Source organism: Ornithorhynchus anatinus, chromosome 4 (genome assembly GCF_004115215.2).
Source record: "Ornithorhynchus anatinus isolate Pmale09 chromosome 4, mOrnAna1.pri.v4, whole genome shotgun sequence".
NCBI classification, from domain to species: Eukaryota; Metazoa; Chordata; class Mammalia; order Monotremata; family Ornithorhynchidae; genus Ornithorhynchus; species Ornithorhynchus anatinus.
This window is the reverse complement of record NC_041731.1, coordinates 32,191,690-32,207,918: the sequence shown is the minus strand read 5'-3', so window position 1 is coordinate 32,207,918 and position 16,229 is coordinate 32,191,690. Positions and strand designations below refer to the sequence as shown.

The following is a 16,229-nucleotide window of genomic DNA, read 5'->3' as shown; positions in this document are numbered from 1 at the left end:
GAATGTGTCTAGCAACTCTTTTATGTTGGTAGACACATGTATAAGCGCTTAGTACAGCTCAGTAAATACCATTGATGATGATGATGGTGGTGGTGATGATGATGATGATAGTGTTTAATGATGATAGTGTTTACTGCATGAGCCTACTCACTGATCTCTTCCCTCTCCAGTCCTTAAATTATTTTGATGGCTGGATCATATTTCTAAAATGTCCTTCTGCACCATTTTCCCACTCTTCAAAAGCCTCCAGTGGTTGCCCATTCCTCTCTACAGCAAGCAGAAATCTGTGACCTGTAGTTCAGGACATACCACCACCTTTCTTCCTCTTACTGGCACTCCCTTCTCTTACTAAAATAGTAGACTATAAGCTCATTGTGGGCAGGGAATGTGTCCATTATATTGTTGTATTGTACTCTCCCAAGTGCTTAGTACAGTGCTCTGCATACAGTAAGTGCTCAATACCGATTGATTTACTACACCCCAACTCACACTCTCTGTTTCTCTCAAGCTCACTTACTCACCACTGAGTTGAGTGCTCCATGGAGGTAGTGGGCATGTCTACTGATTCTAATCATTCAGTCAAAATTAATCAATAATATTTATTAAGTACTTACTCTGTGCAGAACATTGTGCCAATCACTGAGGAGACTACAATAGAATAGGCAGACACCATCCCTGCCCTCCAAGAGCTTACATTTCTATGGGGGGGGTGTGTGTGTGTAGAAGCTAAAATAAATTACAGGTAGGGAGAAGCAACCAAGTATACAGATATGTCCATAAGTGCTGTGGGGAAAGAAGGGGGCTTGGGGGATGAGGGTGAGGACTCAAGGGCATAGGTGACACAGCATGCAGGGAATAGGGTAGGAAGATGAGAGATTAGTTGGAGAAGGCTTCCTGGAGGGGATGTCATTTTACTAGGGCTTTGAAAATGGGGAGAATGGTGGTCTTCTGGATGTGAAGGGGGAGGGAGATTCAGGCAGGGAATGTGTCTACCAACTCAGATGTATTGTACTCTCCTAAGCAATTAGTTCTGGATAGTGAAAAAACAGGATAGAAAGAGCACATGGGGCTCACAGTCTTGAATCCCCATTTTACAGATGAGATAACTGAGGCACAGAGAAGTGTAGTGCCTTGCCCGAGGTCATGCAGCAGGCAAATGGCAGAAAAGAGATGAGAAGGCAGGTCCTTCTGACTCTCTGGCCCCTGCTCTATCCTCTAGGCCGTACTGCTTCTCTTAGATGACGCTGATAAGGAATGGAAAGCATAATATATAGTTCCTTAGTTCTAGTCATCAGTGATAGTGATGATTTGAGGGCTGGTAAAAGGCCAAGGGAAGAGAGGTTAGAGGATTGTTTAGACTGGAGGAGAGAAAGCTGAGGGCGGTCACTGGCCCCCGTCTTAAAGTACACATAGGACCAGCTGTTCTCCATCTTCCTTGTTCACAGCACAAGAGGGACTGTCTTCCACTGGTAGCAAGACGGTTGAAGGGTAGACATCAGAAAGAACTTTTTGACAGAGAGCAATGTTGAGTTGTGTAGCTTCCAGGTCAGGATGGTTTCATTTCTGTATCCACTGGAGGCAGGAGGAGGGACTAGTTGGAAAGCAGTTAGTAAAGTGCTCTGCATACAGTAAGAGCTCAATAAGTACCATTGATTGAAATAATTTCCTGTGTAAGCATTCTCATTCTAATAGTAATAATAGTGACTGAATCCCTATGATAATAATATCTCAAGAAGGGATCTTCTGCTCATGGCAAATCCTGCCCCTCCACAAGCGCCTCTGACCCCATCCCTTCCCATCTTATCAGAACACTTGCCCCTTCCCTTTTTCTTGCCATCTTCAACTGCTCACTTTCCAATGACTCCTTCCCCACTGCTTTCAGACACCAATAATCAAGCAGTGGTATTTTTTGAGTGCTTACTCTGTGCAGAGCCCTGTGCTGCTTGGGAGAGTACAATACACCAGGATTAGCAGACATTTTCCCTGTCCACATCGAGATTACAGTCTGGGGGGAGACAGACATTCAAAGAAATTACCAATCAATTACACCCATGTTTCCTCTATCCTAAAGAAACCCCTCCCTTGACCCCAAGGCTCCCTCCAGTTATCACCCCATCTCCTTCCTACCACACTTTCCGAACTTCTTGAACAAGTGGTCTGCACCCACTGACTCCACTTTCCCTCCTCACTTTCACCCCCTTCATACCATGGAAATAGCCCTCTCTAAGGTCACCAATGACCTTCTTGCCAAATCCAATGACCTCAACTCCATCCTATTCCTCCTAAACCACTCAGCTGCCTTTGACACTGAAGACCACCCCCTTCACCTTGAAACATCATCTAACTTTGGCTTCACTGACACCGTCCTGCTTCTCTTGCTGTCTCTGTGCAATCCTTCTCAGCCTCTTTCATGGGCTTCTCCTCTACCTCCCACCCTCAACTGATGGGAGCCCCTCAGGGCTCATTTCTAAACCCCTTTTTATTCTCCATCTTCAGAAACTCCTTTGTTCCCATGCTTCAACAGCTTGGTAAGGTAAGTGGAGGAGAGCAAAGGCCGAGGTCATCCCTGGTCTATCTGGGATCCATCCCAGTGACTCTCCCATCTTCGAAGCCTCTGATTCCCATTCCTCTGCTCTTTCCAACTAAGGGCTGTTTAGCTTGAGTAGTGGGAAGTCTGAGGACTCTCACTCCCAAGACCCCTTCTTTCACTTTTCCTGACATTGTCATTTTATTAAATGGTATTTGTTAAGCTCTTACTTCGCCGATCCAAGTCCTGCAACCTGGAAGTGGGAATTCCGGAGAGGCAAGATGGAACCCGGGCCTGCCTGCCACCGGAGCTTGAGTTGGCAGCTGGAGGAAGTTAGTCATATTCCAAGGGTTAACGGCTCATGTCTCTTCCAAACAAGGTGAGTTACCAGGAGGAAGCCGAACTCCAGGTGAGTTTAAGAGAGGGCAGAGGTTGTTTGTATCTATTCTTGGGGCAGAGGCAAAGGCCGAGTCCACTGGGAAGCGGCATGGTATAATGGACAGAACCCGGGTTTGGGAGTCAGGAGGTCATGGGTTCTAATCCCAGCTCTGCCACTTGTCTGCTGTGTGACCTTGGGGAAGTCATTCCACTCCTCTGGGCTTCAGTGACCTCATCTGAAAAAGGGCGATTAAGACTGTGAACCCCACCTGGAACAACCTGATTACCTTGTTATCTCCCCAGTGCTTAGAACAGTGCTTGGCACATAGTAGGCGCTTAAATTCCAGCATTATTATTACCCCCGGTCCACCTGGGGTCCATTCCAACAACTCTCTCCACTTTCAAAGCCTTACTGAAGGCACATCTCCTCTGAGAAGCCTTCCCCGACTAAGCCTTCATTTCCTCTTTTCCCACTCTCTTCTGTGTCACCCAGCCCCACAGCACTTAGGTACTTATCCAAAATCTATTTACTTATTTGTATGAATATCTGTCTCCCCCTCTAGACTATAAGCTCGCTGTGGGCAGGGATTGTGTCCGTTATATTGCTGTGTTGTACTCAACGCTTGGAACGGTGCTTGGCACGTAGTAAGTGCTTAACAGATACCATCATTATTATTATTCTAGACTATTATATCTTCTAGACTGTGAGCCCATTGTTGGGTAGGGAAGCAGTGTGGCCCAGTGGAAAGAGCCCGGGCTTGGGAGTCAGAAGTCATGGGTTCAAATCCTGGCTCCGCCGCTTGTCAGCTGTGGGCCTTTGGATAAATCACTTCACCAGCTGTGTGACTTTGGATAAGTCACTTCACTGCTCTGTGCCTCAGTTACCCCACCTGTAAAATGGGGATGAAGACCGTGAGCCCCACGTGGGATGAACCGGTCCCCTGCTATCCTCCCCGGCGCTTAGAACAGTGCTTTGCACATAGGAAGCGCTTAACAAATGCCATTATAATTATTATTATTGCCTCTGTTGCCGAATTGGACTTGCCAAGCGCTTAGTCCAGTGCTCTGCACACAGGAAGCCCTCAATTAATACGATTGAATGAATGAGTCCTCTCCCAAGCGCTTAATAGAGTGCCCTGCACACTGTAAGCGCTCAGTAAATATGATCGATCGATTGATTGATTGCCGTCCAGGGGCCTCGAGTTGGGGGGGGTCCATAGTCGCCCCCTCCCCCGGCCTGTAGGTCCGGCCTTGGCCGCTGGGTGGCGCCGGTGGGCTGCGGATGGCGGCGTCCCGGGGGGAGCCCCTTTCTGCTGACCACGTGCCCTCCTACTGCAGCGGGGGGGAAAAACGGGCCCCCGCCCCGCAAATAACACCCTCCCACCCACATACAACTCCTCGTCCCCCAGGGGCTCTGTCCGACCCGCTCCTGGCCCGGGACCCCCGCCCCACTGGAAGCCTCTAACCCTTCGGATTCTCCCCCCAGATCCCCAATCCTGCAGGCCCCTACTCGCCTCTGCCCGCCCCTGTCCGTTCTTGCCCACCCTTTACGCGCCCCTGCTGACCCCTACCCGTCTTTGCTTGCCCCCGACAGGCCCTGCTTGCCCACCCCTCCCCATCACTGCCCGCCCCTGCCCGTATTTGTCAGCCCCCCTGCCCATCCTTGAAGCAGCGTGGCTCAGTGGAAAGAGCCCGGGCTTGGGATTCAGAGGTCATGGGATCTAATCCCGGCCCCGCCGCTTGTCAGCTGTGTGACTTTGGGCCAGTCACTTCACTGAACCTCATCTGGAAAATGGGGATTAAAACTGCGAGCCCCACGTGGGACAACCCGATCACCTGGTATCTCCCCAGAGCTTGGAACAGTGCTTTGCACATAGTAAGCACTTAACAAATGCCATTATTATTATTATCCTTGCCCGCCCCTGCCAGTCCTTGCTTGCCCCTCCCCATCACTGTCCGCCCCTGCCGGTCCTTGCCCGCCCCTCGCCACCCTGCGGTCCGTCGCCACCCCGGGCCGGCGCGGGGGTCTCGGGGTGGGGGTCTCGGATTCCCGCCATGTCGTCAGGGTTGGGCTGGGCCCGGATCCCAGCTGGGGCCCGATGCCCGGGCCAATACGGCACTTGGAGATCTTCGACTAACGGGCGTTGGGGGAGGCCACGGAGTGCAGGGGAGGGGCGAGGGGGCGGACCCTCCCCTCCTCTCCCCTCCCTCCTCTCCCCTCCTCTCCCCTCCCCTCCCCTCCCCTCCCCTCCCCTCCTCTCCTCTCCCCTCCTCTCCCCTCCTCTCCCCTCCTCTCCCCTCCTCTCCCCTCCTCTCCCCTCCTCTCCCCTCCTCCCCCCTCCTCTCCCCTCCTCTCCCCTCCTCCGGCCCCCGGCTCCACCCTCGCCCCCGTTGCTGGCCCTCGGCTCCCGCCCCTCCTGGCCCTGCTTCGCCTGCTCCTCCGGCCCTGCTCCCCGGGGGCGGCCAGCACACTCTCCCTCCGGCTGCCGGCCCGACATGCCCCCTCCTCTCGCCGCCCTCCTGCTCCTCCCGCTGCTGGGGCTCCCTGCCCAGGGCATTCGGGAGCCGGGGGGCCCGGGCCCTGCCCCGCCGCCGGACCCCTCCGTGGTCATCGCCCTGCTGGCCCGCAACGCCGCCCATTCGCTGCCGCACTACCTGGGGGCTCTGGACCGGCTGGACTACCCCAAGGGACGCCTCGCCCTCTGGTGAGACGCCCAGACCCCCGCCTCGCCCCCTTCCCTCCCCTGCCCGCGGGCACCACGTGTGCCCCACCCCCAGCCCGCTTCTTGGGGTGCATGTCCATGGCATCTGCGCCCCTCTCTGTGCCAGGGCTTCCGGGCCGCCCACCGCCCCTGGGTCGCCCGGGGGTCCCGGGCACTTGGTTCCCAAGCCCCATCGTTGAGCCCCCGCTGGCTTTGAGGCCCACAGAGGTGCCGCTTCTTGGACCCGTGCCCCCGGGGGTGCCCCACAGCCTCTCCCTGAGTTCTGAGACATCCCAGGCCAGGACCCGCCCATCCTGCCCCTTGGTGGTTGGGCCCAAGTCCCTTGCAGGAGAAAGGGCAAGAGTTGGGGTGTCTTCCCTCCCCTCCTGGGTGAGGGCATGACAGAGCCCTCTCAGGGAATCCCGCCGGCCTCCTTAAAGGGTGGATCCCTTTCGATCAATCAGTCAATAGTATTTATTGAAAACTTTCTGCATGCAGAGCACCGTACTAAGTGATCGGGAGAGTACAATACAGCGATATTAGCAGATGTGTGCCTTGAATGGATGCCCCCCACCCCATACATTCCCTTAGTAAAGCCCACGTCCCTCTCCTGATCAGCCCCAGCTCTCACTCTGGTACCGAGCTGGGGTTTGGGTGCAGATTGTTGTATTCCCAATAATCAGCACCCACACCCCCCACCCAGGGAATTACCTCCCTCAGGTCAAAGATCAGGGCAGGGAAGTGAAGTCCCTGCAGTCGTCCTAGCCTCCCCAGGCCCTCTCCAGCTCCTCCGTGTCCCCCCATGAGGTCCCAGGAGAATCTTCCGGAGGGGGTAGTTGGTGGGCACAGACTCCACCCCGGGGCTCAGGGGGCGACCAGGAGGCGGACCTGGAACTCTGCCACCCAAAGGATGGGGTTGGGCACCTTTCCACCTCTGAAATTCTAGCTCTTTGGGCAGGGAGTTAAACTGGGGAATGGGGTTGTGTATTCCCCCCCTCCCCCCCGGCACTGTATGTGTGTGTGTGTGTCTGCGTGTGTGAGCGTGTATTGTTGAGGAGGGGCGGTAGGGGGTGGAGCAGGGACAGAATGGTTGGCCCAGCACCCTGCAATTTGGGGAGCAGGGAACTCTCCAGCTGTGAATGACACGTTGTGTTCTCTCCTCTCCTGGGGGCTGCTCTGGGCTGGGCTGAGGCCTTAAAGAAAAATAAGCTTCTTAAATGAGGACTAGGCCCAGGGCAGGCGGGACCCCACCAGTGGGTGACCTCTCCGGAACCCCCAGGAAAAAACAAACAAAAATTTGTGGCATTTATTAAGGAGCTTACTATGCGCCAAGCACTCTCTGTAGGAGATGCAAGATAATCAAGTCTGACAGAGTCCTTGACACTCATAGGGCTCATGGTCTAAGTAGGAGAGAGAACAGCTACTGAATCCCCATTTTACAGAGGGGGAAACAGAGGCACAAGTGACTTGCCCAAGTTCACACGGTAGGTAAGTGGCTGAGCTGGGATTAGAACCCTGGTCCTCTGCCTCCCAGGCCCGTGCTCCTTCTGCTAGGCCACGCTGCTTCCTAAACACAGAAGCTCCACCTTTCTTCCTAAGAACTCAAAGCACTTTCATCTTTACACTGGCTTGGCATTTTTTTATGGTACTTGTGAAGCGCTTACTATGTGAGAGGCATTGTACTAAGCGCTGGGGTAGATACTAGTTAGGTTGGTCAGAGTCCCTGTGGGGCTCACAATTTTAATCCCCATTTTACAGATGAAGTAACTGAGGCCCAGAGAAGTGATGACTTGTCCAAGGTCACACAGCTGACAAAGCGGTGGAGCCGAGACTAGAACCCGCTTTCTTCTGTCTCCCAGGCCTGTGCTCTATCCACTAGGCTATGCTGCTTTTCCACTTGCACACCAACCTGTAGAGAGGCAGATTACTTTCTCCATTTCACAGACTGGTAAACTGAGGCCCAGAGAGGTTGTTTGTCCAGGCTCATGCAATGAGTCGCTGGCAGAGCCAGTATTTGAACCCAGGTCTCCTGACTTCCAGCTCTCTTTTCATCAGCTGCAAAAGCCTGGGCAATCCCTCTCCCCTTCCTTCACCTCTCCCGCCAAGACCCTTTACAGACTCTTGCTCTGGCCCAGGAGGGCCCTGTTGGACAGAGGGAGAAGCCAGGACTCCAGGGTGCCCGGCGGGTCGGCGTCCGAGCTGGGACCAGAGGCCACCACTGTTCTGATTTGGGGCTCTGCCACCTCAGCCACGTCACCTCCAGTTGAGCCGGTCTTGCCGGGGCCCCTGGACTCTCCCCGTGGGACCGTCTGGGAATCCCTTTCTGGCCCGAGAGTTTCACAGAACAGCATTCCGACAGTCCATTGTCCTTGCCCAGACCAGAGCTGCCCCCAGACTCCACCGGGGGTTTGTGGGGGGCGGGGTGCCACACTCCCCGCACCCCAACTCCAGCCTGTCACAGGTGTGCTACGGACCACAATGAAGACAACACGACGCAGATGCTGCAGGAGTGGCTGGCGGCCGTGGGCAAGGACTATGCCTCTGTGACGTGGCGTCCCCAAGGCGAGCCTAGGTGGGGAGCCGGAGGAGGAGGGGTGGCGGGGTGGTGCGGGAGGAGCGAAGACGGGGGTCGTGATGCTCTCTACCTGTTCTGCCGCTGGGGCGAGGACTAGGGGCCCAGCCTGAGCCTCTCGAGGAGTCCCTCTGCTCCATGAGGGCCCTGCTCTGCCCACTCCCACTCCATTGGAGTAGTGGACAATTGCCCCGTGCCCTGCCCAGCCTGGTCTCTGGCCCCCACACAGGTCCTACCCGGAGGAGGAAGGCCCCAAACACTGGACCAGGGAGCGCTACCAGTTCCTCATGGAGCTGAGGCAGGAGGCCCTGGACTTTGCTCGGTCTTGGGGGGCTGACTATATCTTGGTAAGCAGGGGTGGGCTACCTGACCTCTTCTCCCGACCCCTGACCCAGGAAACCCGGGTGCGGCTGGCCAACCGGGTCCCTTGTCCCAGATCGCTGGGCCGGATCCTGGGTCGGGACAAGTTCCTGTACAGGATCTCTTCAGCCCAGATCGCATCAGATTCCCGGGGGATCTAGCAGGATGGGTGTCCTCCCCACCGGCCTGGATCTCATTTGGCCTCACTGGGAGGGGTACTTCAATTCCAATGAGCACCCCCGTCCCCGGTCAGTTCCGGGGTGGAAGGAAGATTAGGGTTCCGGATCGAGGGCCTGAGCCGGCCTCTCCCTGCTTCAGTTCGCCGACACGGACAACATCCTGACCAACAACCAGACCCTGCGCTTCCTGGTGGAGGAAGGGCGGCCGGTGGTGGCCCCCATGCTGGACTCCCAGACCTTCTACTCCAACTTCTGGTGCGGGATCACCCCCCAGGTGAGGCCCTGGCTGGAACCCAGACCTCCCCCCTTCCCCGGCCGGCCCCTCCAGCATTTGGGACAGCTCCCATGTTCAAAGGCTGAGTCTCCTGGACTGCAGGGGGCTGCAGGGGGCATCGGGGCAATGCGGCTGGGCCTGGGAGGAGGCTGGTAGGACCCAGGAAGCAGAACTGGGAGCTGGAGGAGATTTCTTGGAGTCAGGGAGTGGTATGGGGGTGTGGAGCAGGGGGCAGACTGGACTCTGCTCCCCCTCTCCATCCCTCCCCCAGCTCCAGGGCGGCCGTGTCCCCCCAGGGGTATTACCGACGCACGGTGGAATATTTTCCCACCAAGAAGCGGCAGCGGCTGGGCTGTTTCTCAGTCCCCATGGTCCACTCCACTTTCCTGCTGGCTCTACGTGGGGAGGGGGCTGCCCGGCTCGCCTTCTACCCCCCCCACCCCAACTACACCTGGCCGTTTGATGACATCATCGTCTTTGCGTTCTCCTGCCAGGCTGCAGGTGATGGGCAAGGAGGGATGGCAGTCTGGGAAGGGGAGGAGGGGACGGAGTGGCTGCTGGGGTCTGGGGAGGGGTGGAGGAATTGAATTTGGAATAGAGAAAGGAATAGAAGGAATTATCAGGGAGTTAGCCCACTAGCCCATCGAGTTGGCTAGAAACCAGAGTGCTTGGGTCCCCATCCTCAACTGTGCCCCGATCACTCCATGCCTCAGTTGCCTCATCTGGCCTGGATAAAACTAATTCCTGCCCCTCATGGGTTCCCGGTGGGAGGGATGAATAAGGGCAGCAGACAGAGGGGAGGGTGAAGAAGGAGGGAGGGCAGAGCTTCTGGAAGATTCCTAACATGCCACCATCTCCCCTCTCTGCCAGGCGTCTCCATCCACGTCTGCAACCAGCAGCGCTTCGGCTATTTGAACGTGCCCGCACAGCCCCACCAGGGTCTGGAGGACGACAGGGTCAACTTTATCCACCTGGTCCTGGAGGCCATGGGTGAGGGGGTGTGGTCACCACAGGCTTCGCCCACCCCACCCCTTGGTGTCAAGCTTTCCGGACACTTGAGCCCCCTTGCACCTCAAGCTCCAGCTAAAGACAGTTCATGCTGTGGTGGGAGGAGGGAGTGCTGGGACTCCTGGCTTTGCTCTTCTTTGTCTGTTCCCAGCCCCAGTCCTGTGGCTCCCAATCCTCTCCTCCAATCAATCGATTGTAGAGAAGCAGCACGGTGTAGGGGATAGAGCACAGCCCTGGGAGACAGAAAGACATGCTTTCTAAACCCGGCTCCGCCACTTTTCTGCTATGTGACGTTGGGCAAGTCATTTTACCACTCTGTGCCTCAGTTACCTCATCTGTAAAATGGGTATTGAGACTGTGATTCCCCACATGGGACAGGGACTGTGTCCAACTCAGTTTGCTCGTATCTTCCCCAGCACTTAGTACAGTAGCTGGCACATAGTAAGCGCTTAACAGATACCTTCATTGTTATTATTATTATTATTTATTGAGCACTTACCATGTACAGAGTACTGTATGAAGCTCTGGGGAGAGTACAATATAACAGAGTTGGTAGACACTTAAGAAACTTAAAGTCTGGAGGGGGAGACAGGGATTAAAATAAATCATAGCTATATACGCTAAATGCTGTGGGACTGATGTTGGGGCAAATAAAAGGTAAAAATAGAAGTGCAATGGTGGAGGAGAGAAGGAGCAGGGGAAAATGAGGAGTTTAGTCGAGGAGGCCCTCTTGCAGGAGATGTGATTTTAATAAAGCTTTGAAGGTGGAGAGAGTGGTGGTCTGTCAGATGGGGGGGGGGCGGAGGGAGTTCCAGGCCAGAGGCAGGACAGGGACGAGGGGTCACGGGGTAAATAAATGAGATCGAGGTATAATGAGTGGGTTGTTTCGTGCCTGGGTTAGGGATTCTTTCTCAAGGCTTGAAGGATGAATGAGGCAGCAGGGTAGTTCGGACATCGTTTCAGTGGGAGAAATAAGACAGTGGAGTGGGTTAGCTCCATGTTGGAGTTTAGCACCTTCCTGCTCTTCCCTCCCCACCAACATTCACAGTCTGAGCAAGGGAGCAGGGTCATTGTGGTCTTCCCTGAAGAACCGTGCCTCATCCTGCCCTTTCCATTGTAGTGGATGGCCCTCCCATGCAGCCTTCAGTCCACGTGTCCCTGCCCCCCAAGAAGCCTAGCCAGATGGGGTTTGATGAGGTAAGTGATTCTTGGGGCTCAGGCGCTCCCAGTTCCCCCCAAAGCCCCTCTCAAACCTCCTCCCCGGCGCCGCCCCTAGGTGTTTGTCATCAACCTGGCCCGCCGTCCAGACCGCCGGGAGCGGATGCTGAACTCGCTGCACGAGCTGGAGATTGTGGGGAGAGTGGTGGAGGCCGTGGACGGCAGGTGAGGGCTCGGGGGCGCCAAACCACTCCCCAGCAGGCTGGCTCTGCACCCCCCATACCTCTGCTGAGCCTTCTGGGTCTGCTCTCCAGACTCCATGGCTGGGGGCTCCAGGATGGAGGGTCCGTGGCAGAGAGAGAGAGGGAAGGGAGCGTTCTACTGCCTTGGCTATGGTGGTACATGGAGGAGAGGAGGGTTCACTAGACTGGAGTCTCAGGAGATGGGGTTGAGCTGCTCCTCCTCCACGGCCCATCCCTCTCAGGGTGGTGAGGTTTCTGGGGCTCAAGGACTCAGACTTAGGCATCTAATGCCCCCAGTTAACCCACTGATTCAGGGACCTTTCCTTAGCCCTGCCCACCGTTTTTCTCCTACGAGAATTATAGAGGTGCAGCATGTATAGTGGAAAGAGCCCAGGTCTGTGTCTGAATCCTGGTTTTGCCACTTGCCTGCTTTGTGAGCTTGAGCAAGTCACTTAACTTCTCTGTGCTTCAGTTCCCTCACCTGAGAAGTGGGGATTCGATGCCTGTTTTTCCTCCCTTCCTCACTTTACATCCCAGGTGGGTCAGGGATTGGGTCTTCTTATCTTGCATCTACCCTGGTGTTTGATACAGTGCTTGATGTGTAGCGTTGAGTAAATACCCTAATAATAATGATGATAATGATTATTGCTACCAGCGCCCTCAACAGCAGCTCCATCAAGAGTCTAGGTGTGGATCTGCTCACTGGCTACTATGACCCCTACTCCGGCCGCACGCTGACCAAGGGGGAGGTGGGCTGCTTCCTAAGCCACCATGCTGTTTGGGAGGAGGTGAGGACCTGGCCCTGGGAGGGGGTGGGAGAGGGACCTGGGAGGACAAGATGAGGGAGATGCCTGGAGGGGAGGCAGACAAGGAGGTGCCCGATGAGGGTGGGAAGGTAGAGACAGGATGGGGCAGGAGGGGAGATCTGGGGAAGTCCCTTCCCTCTGGAATCCCTGCCCCATCCCGGGCCCCACCCTCTCCCTGCTCTTGGCCTGGTCCCCATGCTGATCCCCACTCTTTCCCCAACCCGTCCTTATCCCCACCCTTTCCCCATCCCATCTTGACCCCCATGCTTTCATCATCTGATCCTGATCCCCACTCTATCCCCACACTCATCCTGACCCCCAAGCTGTCCTCATCTGATCTTGATCCTCATGTTGTCTCTACTCCCATTCTGACCCCCACGTTATCCCCATCCCATCCTGAGCCCCATGCTATCCCCGTCCCAACCCGATCCCCCCATTATCCTTGCTCCCAAATTAGTCTCCATGCTCTCCCCACCCCATCCTGGCCCCCACACTCTCCCTGCACCTGCAGGTGGCAGCTCGGGGCCTGGGACAGGTTGTGGTGCTCGAGGACGACGTGCGCTTCGAGGCAAACTTCAAGCGTCGACTGGAACGGCTGCTGGAGGAGGTGGAGGCCAAGCAGCTGGAGTGGGATCTGATGTATGAGGACCTTGGCGGGGAGAGAGAGGGTTGAGGGTGGAGGGCAGCGCTGGGACCACTACGCCGGGGATCCGGTCAGCTCCAGGCTGCGAATCCGGGGCGCGAAGCAGCAGCAGAACTGCCCCTAGTCGTGTCTCGCCTCCAGACGGCCTGGGATTTATAGAGCCTCTAACATTGGGAGAAACCAGTAAGCAGCTCCCCGCTTACACGCCTAAGGCTGGGATCGGGAGGGAGAGGGGTGTGTGGGGCGTGGGATCCCGAGAGTTGCATGGTGTCTGATCTCCCCCCTCTAGTTACTTGGGGCGGAAGCAGGTGACGTCGGAGGAAGAGGAGGCTGTGGCAGACGTCCACAACCTGGTGGTGGCCCACTACTCCTACTGGACCCTGGCCTACGCCCTGTCGCTTAGTGGGGCCCGTAAGCTGCTGGCGGCCCAGCCCCTCGGCAGGATGCTGCCTGTGGACGAATTCCTGCCCATCATGTATGACAGGCATCCAAAGTGAGAGCCAGCAGGGGCGGGGCGGGGCAGGGGATGAGGGGCAGGCGCTTGAACTAAAGGTGGCGGGGGAGGGGCCGGGAGGAGGGAAAATGGCAGAATGACCAACTGTAGAGGGCCTGGTGGCGGGGTCAGTGGGGAATTGGAGCTAAGTAAGGGTGGGGTGGGAGCTGAGAGTCAAATCGCGTGGGAGCTGAGAGACAGGGGACTTCCTCTGGTGGAAACCCCCTGGGCACTGGGATGGGCATCAGTGAGCATGCCCAGGGTCTTGCCGACGCCCCAAGAGAGAGACGCGGGGTCGGGAGCAGGTCTGCCTCGCAGGGAGCCGAGGGCCAGTGTCTGTCGGAATCGGAACGCGGCAGCTCCAACTCCTTCCCGCCTTCCCCCGATAATCAGAAGCAGCTGCTGGGTCACGTTTCCCCCCCATCCCTCCCACCCCCACCCCCGGCTCTGGAAAAGACGACTCAGCAGCCCCAGGGGCCCCCCAGGCTGGGAAACGAGGGAGGAGCCGGGAGCCTCCCGGGTGCATGGCACATCTGCAGCCCTGGATCAGAACCCAAAAGGGGGAGGTCCCAGGCTGGCTCCCCGCCCGTGGGGGCGGGGGGGCTGTCAGTCAGCATGTTCCTCTCCGTCCACTGGACCTTCCTCCTGGCTCTTCTGCCTTCTCGGCTCCATCCCCACCGAACTAGGCCTCGAGCAGGAGCTGGGACACCAGGCAGGGAGGCCTCTGGATCCGCCCACCCCTCCCGATGTAGCAATAATTTGCACTCTGGGTTAAGAGCTTATGACATGCCGAGCCCCGTACTGAGCGCTGTGTACCGAATGCCACGGTGGGTGGAGCCGGGCGTGACCTTCCCCTACCATTTCGCCCCCAGTGAGGATTACAAGCAACATTTCAGGCCCCGGGACCTGCGGGCCTTCGCGATGCGCCCTAGTCTGGCCTTCCCCACGCACTACACCGGGGACGCCCAGTGGCTCAGCGACACGGAGACCTCCACCATCTGGGACGACGACAGCAGGGCCACGGGCTGGAGCGGCTCCCACAAGACCCTGAAGGACACACGGCTCGATGGCGGGGGCAGCAGCGGGCACAGCCTGCGCCCTACCTCCCGGGACGAGCTGTAACCCCGGGACCCGAGGGCCGGGTTCCGGGGATCCTCTGGCCGGGTGCCCTCCGGAGCTTCAGGCAGGTTGCGCCGGAGGGAATAGAGGTACCTACCTCCATGGACCCCAGGCAGACAAGGATTAAGTGAAGTCTCCTGGAAGTCGATAACAGGGCCCCCCCGCCTCAGTTTCCCCTATAGAGAGAGACTCCTTCCCTTTAGCAGTTATCTGGGGCCTCTTTTCCCCAGACAGTTCCTCCCCAACCTGACACCCACACACACGTGCTTTCTCAGGGTTGGTCCTTGATTCAGAGGGGCCAGGTTGCACCAGGGGTCCCCGTAATGTGCCCCCTCACTGGCATTACCCAATCCTCAAATGACTTCAAATGATCCAGTGAGGAGTATCTAATGAATATTTTCCCTAAAAGGGTAGTGGTGTTGGTTGGGCACCGGCAGGCACAGTCTCTTGCTGACCAGGGAAAGCCAGTTGGCATGGCAAACCCCCAGTTTAAAGGGTAGGGACAGAAGGGGCTGTGCCCCTCCCACCCCCCCCCCCCCCCCCGCACAAGGCAGGTGGCTAGAAACCTCCAGTCCTGACTGGATCTCTGCTAGCCTTTGCCCTTTCCTTGCCAGTGATGTCTCTCCCCTCCTGGGAAGGGATAAAGCCGGCTAACTGGTGCCAGCAAGGATGTGGGGATGCTTCTTTGGATATCTGGATGGCTTCTCTGGAACGGGAGGTCTGCTGGGGGTTGGGGGAGGTGAGGAGAGGGTGAGTGGGTGGGTGGGGGCGGGTTCTCTTCTGGGATCTGATTCATGGAATAAAGTGGAAAAAAATTCTCCAAAGGAACAGCCCCTGGTCTCTGTCTTGTAGCTCCCACTGCTTCATTCCTTCTTTCATTCTATTTTCCTGAACATAAGTGGAATGAAAGAGCTGGGGGAGGCTTTCCCAAGGAAGAACTGGAGGAGCTCCAGGGCCTGAACGGGGCAGGGGACCCCAGGATGGGCAAGCAGGGGAGACAGGGTAGGTTAGGCTAGGCTAGGGCAGAGGGGAACCGGGCCACAGCCCTTGTGTTCCCTGGGTCTAGTCTCCCCGGTCCTTCAGTCCAGCTGAGGCTATCCTCATTTTCCCCTCCCTGGTTCTGTGCAGCCCTGCATGCTTTAGCCTTGACGCCTTGGGCAGCTGCCCAGGGACTCTTCTTCCTGCCCATTGCCAGGGCTGTGTGTGAAGAACAGCAGGAGTTGGAGCATCTGGTAAGTTTGACTTGACTTGTCCTCCCAGACCTGTTCTGGCCTTGCTGGGAGACCCTGGAGGTGGTCCATCTCTCCGGGCGCCCGTTTCCCCTTCTGTCCGGAAACAAGGGCAATCCCTGCTCTCTCCTGGTGCCTGGTGAGATCATGTCTGCACAAGGCTGGAAGGGAAGGGAAGGGGGAGAGTCCTGGGGCTCGTTAGCAGCCTCCTCTCTGCCTCTAGTGGGGACAGACTTAGGCAAGGAAGAGGCAGGGGTCTCTGAGTTGCCACAGATTAACTTCTCTGGGCCTCAGTTTCTTTATCTGTAAAATGGGGATTCAATACCTGTTCTCCCTCCCACTTAGACCATGAGACCTGTGTGGTGTGGGACTGGGTCCAACCTGATTATCTTGTAACTCCCGCAGAGCTTAGACCAGTTTCTGGCACAGAGTAGGTCCTTACCAAGTACCACAGTTATGATTATTAGGGTTTTAATCCCAGCTCTGCCACTCGACTGCTGTGTGAGCTTGGGCAAATTGCTTAACTTCTCTGGGCCTCA

General features: G+C 56.7%; 1 protein-coding gene across 3 annotated transcripts; it reads left to right on the top strand.

Moving 5' to 3' along the window:
- Positions 1-2,742: 2,742 nt before the first annotated feature.
- On the top strand, positions 2,743-15,285 carry CERCAM (cerebral endothelial cell adhesion molecule). 3 transcript variants are annotated; one of them, XM_029063539.2, is made up of 12 exons: positions 2,743-2,906; positions 8,069-8,179; positions 8,409-8,526; positions 8,858-8,992; positions 9,289-9,493; positions 9,863-9,982; positions 11,121-11,197; positions 11,277-11,383; positions 12,056-12,188; positions 12,718-12,845; positions 13,139-13,342; positions 14,215-15,285. In XM_029063539.2, exons 1-12 carry the CDS (start codon positions 2,809-2,811, stop codon positions 14,462-14,464), a joined length of 1,686 nt encoding a protein of 561 aa, XP_028919372.1. In that variant the 5' UTR covers positions 2,743-2,808; the 3' UTR covers positions 14,465-15,285. The 3 variants fall into 3 exon arrangements, with proteins under 3 accessions (XP_028919372.1, XP_028919374.1, XP_028919371.1); XM_029063541.2 differs by lacking the exon at positions 2,743-2,906 and adding an exon at positions 5,300-5,610 and having other exon boundaries at positions 8,059-8,179; XM_029063538.2 differs by lacking the exon at positions 2,743-2,906 and adding an exon at positions 5,319-5,610.
- The last annotated feature ends 944 nt before the right edge of the window (positions 15,286-16,229 follow it).